Here is a 6,747-nt window from a genome sequence, read left to right on the forward strand (position 1 = left end):
CTGAGAAGTAACAAAAATAAATACAGATAAAACCACTGGAGGGAACTTTTCCATTCATTACTCTTTAAGTTTTTCCCATTTTAAGTGTAGCATCCTACACTTAAAATGACATAAGTACAATGAACCAAACAGTGTGGTGTTTTTCCCCCTCCTGGCACCACCAATCTAGAGTCCAACCTCTTTCCTCTCTGCGATGATTCCCCACAATCTAATTTGAGTGACAGTTCAGGCCGAGGTTGTAAAATGAGCTCAGCTGGTGTTTACACCTCTTCTTCATTCAACAGCATGTTGGGGATTCCTTTGGAGATGGGGAACTCTCGTCCTGACTCTGGACACTGAAGACAACCTTCGATCACCTCCACCTGAAGAATTAAAAAGTATGTTTGTATAAAATATACATACAAATTGAAATTATTTTAAATCTGACTTCCTGCATACAGAAAAACATTATCTATGGTCAGAAAAGAGGAGCTAAACACAAAAAGGAAATATTTAATAACAACTAAATGTAATTTTACTGTATTTTTTATTTTATTTCATTTTATTTTTGAATTCCATAAAATCAACTACATTAGTTTCGTCAAGTGGTCCATTTGTACGTATGTATCTTTGTGTCTTCCACGGTGACTGATGTTTTTCTTTTTCTGTGATCACAACAGATGAAACGTCTCAATACGCCGGTGATCAACAGGTGGCAGTGTTGAGTAAGTAAGTGGCGTGAGAAGGTCTTAAAAGACCATGATGATATTTTGTGTACATCGACTAAACAGTGCTAACCCAGTTAGTAAGTTAATTTCAGAAAGTATTATTTGTCAATAAAATCACACTGTGGTTGTGGTTATTCGAAATGGCTGAGTGAACGAGTGCTTTTACCTCAAGCATCGCTCTGTGCACTTTCTTCAGAAAATCCTCATTATTCTCATAGTCCGCCACCAGCTCAGAAGGGAGGTCTTGACGATGACCGAGCTGACGAGAACAAACAACAACAAACAAACAGGAATTCAGTATAACAAAGACCACTGAATCAAAATAATAATGACTGGACACCAAATGTGGACCGACCAACCAACACCAACAAATAAAGCGTTTCATTGACCGGGTTAACGTGGGTTATACTGTAAATCACATTTAAAAGAATTGCATTTCCGACACATATATTTATGTGATGTCATGTATGTCTTTTATCTCTTTGTATCTTTAGTGAAAATGCAGTTTTAGATGAACCCACCTCCTCTGCAGCCTGGACAAGAGCACTCCACTCCAGTTTGGGAATCATCCTGCTCACAAAGGTAGGGTTGAACTCTACCTCATTCACTTTTACCTCGATTGCCTTCAAACAGAAACACATCAGATGCTAACAGTTAGTACAGCATTAACATACACGCCTTATGGTTTGAAACAGTCAACAGAAGCGCCAGAGAGTGGCGTTAGCAGTGATGCTAACTGGTGTCAACAGTTTACCTTAATAAGCAGCGGGTATCCTTTAGTGACTCCCTTTACATGAGATGTCAACATGTTGTGTGTGAGCAGCTTCATATTTACGATTTATTATCCTAACAGCTGTAATGTTAGGATAAAATCTCGCTTTGTCTTTAACTTTTACTTAATCACGCTACAGCGTTTACATGTGCACCGGAAATGCCGAGTGTGCGTCACAGAATGAGCTCCTCCGGGTTTTTTGCGCGAGAAACATTGGTTCTTAGACTACAGACGTAACTAACTATTTAACTTACTGAGTTTATTAGGGACTTAATTCAACATCAGGTAATTCAGAACATTTCTGTGAAAATTCGTTTTTGAACACCTTTTTCAGATGTATATTTCAATGCTTTAACATTTTTATAAGAATAAGAACAACTGTTGAGATTTTGCTGTTAACCAAGTCCTTGTCAAGTATTTACAGAAGAAACATTTATTCCCCAAATATTTATTTAAATTTAAATTCCACTGTGCTCAAGTGAAACTATTGATATGTACTGGTTATCTTGTGAGAATACTATGGACTAATAGTCAGCGTCTCCTGTAGAAATTAGATAGATAGATAGATCGATATTTCCCTTTGGAAAATTAAGGAATTACAGTAAACTGTTGAAATGACTAATTCTAGTTGTTTGTTAAAACAATTACAGCGATATCAAAAGTGATCAATACATTAATTATTGCTGTTTCTTATACTGTTACTGTTTGTAAGTATAATTTATAGTTTTGTATAAAAAAACTATGTAATTGAATGGACAGGATGGTAGAAAATCCAATGCTTAATAGGCTAAATGGTAAAATGTTCAATAACACAATATAAAAAAATATACTCAGGAAAGTTGATTTTAGGAATCAGTTTTAAAAATGGGCCAATGTTCTGTTTTTGTACTCAAAAGTTTTATTTTTGTATTAATTTTGAATAGTCATTGTCTTTATACAGGTCATTCATACTGTTGACGATATACAGTAGTAAATAGTAATTACACACATTAGGTGTAGCAAGCATAAACCTGCCACCATCACAGACATGCATCGTGCGCACAATTAAACACATGCGCACACATACACACACTCGCACATACAAACATCCTTTACACTAAATAAAACAACAAAAAAGATAAACTGTAAAACCTTTTTAAAATCACAAAACCCTCATTCTTCCTTACTTTTTCCTTTAAACACCTTTTTAAAATGCGTTTGACAATACTTATGTTATTACAAGGTAAAAAAAAACTAAGATAAACAACAACAACAAAATGCTGGAAGGCATCGAAGGAAGGGCAGAGCGATTCTGACGACAGGTGAAAAGACTAATCTGGTTTGAGTGGCAATGCAGACAGAAGAGCCATCGCTGGGTCTTCATGTGATCTTTGATCATATTCAGTCAGGTGTGAATCAACGTGAATGTGAGGGCATATACAGTATGTAATAAGAGGGCAGATTATTTTGGAGGGCAACACAAATAGATGAAGACACTCTGCATTGTTTATGGCACAACTTACAGCAGTGAGATAAGTAGGTGCTTAGACCACTGAACTGGACATGTGGTGATTTTTAATAGTGTTTTAAAATCTTTTGTCTTTGTCTGGCCTACAATTGATTTATAGGTTCTAATCTGTCAAGATAAGCAGATGTCTCAACAAGGGGTAGAATAATTGGTAGCATAAGCAGATGTCTCAACAAGGGGTAGAATTGGTAGCAAATAAAATAGTCATCCCAGAATTAGGGGACCAGGAATCAGTCAGTAAGGTGGTCAAAGCTATGTTTTCACAGAAAATTTGAAAAGTAGTACTGAGGGGAAAATGTTGGGGTTTTGTTGAATGCAGAAGTGTTCAAACTGACTCTCCTATAATTAAATACTGTGTTAGTAACTGCCGCAGTTATTAGTCGTAGCTTTGTTTTTGCTCTGGAGCGCAGACTCTAATTGGATCCTACACACATGCAAGTACACATTTAAACCTTGGATTCACTCCCTTCCTCCACACTTTAATCTCAACAGTATGTCTCACACTCAGTGATTCTCATACGTTCACATCCATTCTCCATCACACTGACACAGAAAAAACCATTATTCTTCACCCTCCTCCGTCCGCCACTTCAAGAAATCCTCTTTCCTGGCGTCTGGTTTGATCTGGTTTCTCATGCCACCGAGCAGATTGGAGGTGGCCTCAGAAGCCACTATCAGAGGGCGAACTACAGTGGGAGGGATCTGCCGCAGGACACCGCCCACAGCACCAGGCAGACCCTTTTGCTCGTGGCCACGGGATGCTACATCACACAGCGTCTGGGCCGCGTCAAACATTCCCTAGAAGAGCAGAGAGGTTAGAAGTCTGGGTATGAACTTACTTTTGAGTGAGTGGAATGAATTATAAAAGCACACTACTACTCCAAAAGTTTGAGATACATTCGAGACAAAAAGTGTATGAATGCACCTCTCTGACGGTGTCGTAGGCTTTGGCGACACCTTCTCGGAGGTCTGCGGGCTGGGCAGCTCTACGGGGTCGGCTGGTAAGAGTCCGGCCTTCAGTGATGGCATAACGAGTCAGAGGAGGTGTTGGGGAGAGGATATCATACACAGTCTCTGCTGTTGCCTTTAAACAAGGACAAAAATGGAAAAACAAGATTATCGAAATTCATCACCCTGTCAATGTTTCACCGTCTGCAGTCCCAAAATCCAAATCTTGTCTACCTGAATGGCCTGCACCAGCCTGTTGCTGAGCTCCAGAGCAGCTGAGGCAGTTGAGGTGCCGAAGGACGCTGCCCCCCTTTGGAGACCTCGGATAATGCGTCCATCCTTCCTGTACTGCTCTATGGGCAGCCAGAACAGATCCCTCACTCCGTGGACTGTAGAAAAACATACGAGATAAATGAGAAAATAACAAAAATACAAGAGTGTATATGTTGAGCTGACAGCATGTTTGGTGCTGCAGTATAAACTTACATAGTTGGACAACTGAGTGCATGGGGCCAACACCTCCCAGAATGCCTGGCAGCTGATTCTTCCTGATGTCAGTCAGCCACTCTGTGACAGCATACTGAATCACTTTGTCCACACCGAGAAGACTAGAAGAAGTTACAGAAGATTTAAATTCCTTCTGATTTGGATTTCAGAAATGATATAACACACAGAAGTTTATAAAGAGAGGGGATGATGTGTTTTACCCGTGTCTGCAGCAGAGCCTCTTCAGCTTCAGCTCAGAACAGTTCAACTGAGCCAGGCCAATCAGAATCCCTGCAAACGTTCCCTGTCAAACAAGAAGCACAGATCATGAAGAACAGGCACAAACATCACCTCATCATCTACAAAGTTCTTTGTAATCGGCCTTCAGTCATGCTTGGTTATGATAAACTGCATTACCTGTTCAATGACCACATGTTTGCCATGATAATCCAGCCATATCGGCACTTCAGAGGTGAAACGAAACTCCCTGCACAGAGAGAGGACATTTATACCTTAATAAACCAAATCCCAAATCCCACTCCTTTTTAAGCCTGGTAGATTATTGTCAACAAACCGGAAATAGATTGGCTGATCGGACGAGGAGGAGGAGCCAGCAGAAGATGAGCTTTGTTCACTGTTGGTGGTTTCAACAGAAGCTGTGAGGTCAGGCCCCAGACCAGCAGCTGCGTCCATGTCTTCAGCAGCTCTCTGAGAGGAATCTGCTTTCACTACAAGTCAATATCAAGAATTTATATTATAATATATATTCATATAAATATATATTCATATAAAATATGCAGGACATCTGACATTGTAGATTTGAAGACAGAGCTCACCTTCAGTTGCAGGATCCACTGGCAGGTAAGGGTTGACGAAGGAGGCTAAATTACTGAAATAGTCCTTGAGGAAGAAAAGTGCATCCTGGGTGGAAACAAGAACAAAAGAAAATGCTTTTTAAACAAAAATACTCACTGAAGTGTCCCCACTGAGAAACGTAGGTTTCGTTCACTCAGAGACTGGACTCAGATCCAACTGCAGGTGCTGGAGTTACCTGGTCTATATTCAGACGCAGTGGCAGCAAACTGACCCGGAGACAACACTCTGGACCACCCAGACCTGACTCTGGACACACCTGAAGGGCTTTCACTGACAGCTGGGAGAAAACAAACAACAAAGTGACATAAATGTGTTGTGCAAAAGTTTTAGGACTTTTTCTTCATCAAATGTTTTCAACACATGGACCAGGACTGTTTGGAGACATTGTATCAACAAACTGAAGATTCTATTTAAATATGTTTTTTGGAAGCATCTCTGAAAGCTGCCATGGTGGCCAGAAGACAACTCTGGGGTTTAAAAGGTTAAGCTCCAAGTCGTAGGATTCTCTCTCATCCTCACCATATTGGAGTGGGCCCGACGGGGCATGCTCTCACTGGTGTAGAGGTAGAGGAATTTGTTGATTTGCGAGGAGGCCAGACGGTCTCGAACTTCAAGCTCCTGGACGATGAACACCTGCCTTGAGATGGGCTGTTCATTACCTGGTCCAACTCCGACCACAGGGACTGCTGCCCCCTCTCCATCCTGCCCTGCTTGTATCACAGAGTAGGATTCATGCTGGAAAGACACCTGGATGAACAAATTACAGAAATGAAGAAATTGGCTGAGCTTTGATGAGCGATAAACAACATCCATATCATTTTAACTTCAGAATTACATGCAAAAGATTTCTAACTGTACCTTGGTGAGCTGTATCTCCATCAACATGGTGTGCTGACGGCCACTCCCACCTGCCCACCTCCAGGAGTTCTGGGGACGAGAGGAAGCCACAGCCCGAGACGGAGAACCACGAATGCCAGCTGGGACTGACCGGCCTCTACGAGGCGACCAAAACAGAAAGATAAATATTTTCTTCGTTACCCATTCTGCTCAAGTGTGAGCTTTTTCTACTTGTTGCGCTTTGTGTTACCTGTTTGCCTGTTGCGCATGTATAGACATGGATTTGCCACCAAAGTCTTTTCCACCATACAGATGCCAGACCACAGAGATCTCCCGCAGAATCACCCTGCTCTGGGGCACAGGGAAGCGGCTGGGGGCTCGGAGCAGGTCTGAGCTGCCACGAGGCCTGGAGAAGTGACTGTCTTTCACCTTGATGGGCACCTGGGACAGCACGGTGACCACGGGCTCCCCGTCCTTGGGCTGTAAATAATACCGCATTTAAAAACATTTCTTCTAAAACTATATAAATAAATATTGTTATGAAGACTCATGAGAAACACATGATGACAACGAGAGCTGGTATAGACTCACAGGAAGGCCCCTCCCCAGAGACT

At 41.4% G+C, this 6,747-nt stretch overlaps 3 protein-coding genes across 5 annotated transcripts in view; 1 reads left to right on the top strand and 2 right to left on the bottom strand.

Moving 5' to 3' along the window:
• Positions 1 to 149: 149 nt before the first annotated feature.
• trmt112 (tRNA methyltransferase activator subunit 11-2) lies at positions 150 to 1,667 on the bottom strand. The gene is made up of 4 exons (XM_008326864.3): positions 1,462 to 1,667; positions 1,229 to 1,330; positions 874 to 966; positions 150 to 362 (listed from the first exon to the last, which is right to left on the bottom strand). The coding sequence occupies exons 1-4, from the start codon at positions 1,534 to 1,536 to the stop codon at positions 261 to 263; spliced, it is 372 nt and encodes a 123-aa protein (XP_008325086.1). The 5' UTR covers positions 1,537 to 1,667; the 3' UTR covers positions 150 to 260.
• The window catches only part of nxf1a (nuclear RNA export factor 1a), a 29,259-nt gene continuing 22,796 nt past the window's right edge, over positions 285 to 6,747 (top strand). The window contains exons 1-3 of one of the 3 annotated variants that reach the window (XM_017039282.2): positions 285 to 377; positions 660 to 704; positions 1,202 to 1,289. The gene's annotated coding sequence lies outside the window, so the exon portion shown is untranslated. Of the gene's footprint in view, positions 378 to 659; positions 709 to 1,201; positions 1,290 to 6,747 lie in introns of all 3 variants that reach the window. The other 2 variants (XM_017039281.2, XM_025062973.1) reach the window with 2 other exon arrangements.
• Positions 3,392 to 6,747, bottom strand: part of atg2a (autophagy related 2A) — a 15,248-nt gene continuing 11,892 nt past the window's right edge. The window contains exons 32-44 of the mRNA XM_017039288.2: positions 6,725 to 6,745; positions 6,384 to 6,613; positions 6,155 to 6,290; positions 5,816 to 6,043; positions 5,472 to 5,573; positions 5,257 to 5,341; positions 4,995 to 5,148; positions 4,838 to 4,907; positions 4,642 to 4,724; positions 4,421 to 4,542; positions 4,169 to 4,323; positions 3,912 to 4,070; positions 3,392 to 3,784 (exon numbers count right to left, since the gene is read on the bottom strand). Of these exons, the coding sequence (XP_016894777.1) occupies positions 3,548 to 3,784; positions 3,912 to 4,070; positions 4,169 to 4,323; positions 4,421 to 4,542; positions 4,642 to 4,724; positions 4,838 to 4,907; positions 4,995 to 5,148; positions 5,257 to 5,341; positions 5,472 to 5,573; positions 5,816 to 6,043; positions 6,155 to 6,290; positions 6,384 to 6,613; positions 6,725 to 6,745 (1,782 nt within the window). The 3' untranslated portion in view covers positions 3,392 to 3,547. The remainder of the gene's footprint in view (positions 3,785 to 3,911; positions 4,071 to 4,168; positions 4,324 to 4,420; positions 4,543 to 4,641; positions 4,725 to 4,837; positions 4,908 to 4,994; positions 5,149 to 5,256; positions 5,342 to 5,471; positions 5,574 to 5,815; positions 6,044 to 6,154; positions 6,291 to 6,383; positions 6,614 to 6,724; positions 6,746 to 6,747) is intronic.

Source organism: Cynoglossus semilaevis, chromosome 15 (assembly GCF_000523025.1).
Source record: "Cynoglossus semilaevis isolate Cse_v1.0 chromosome 15, Cse_v1.0, whole genome shotgun sequence".
In the NCBI taxonomy this organism is placed as follows: Eukaryota; Metazoa; Chordata; class Actinopteri; order Pleuronectiformes; family Cynoglossidae; genus Cynoglossus; species Cynoglossus semilaevis.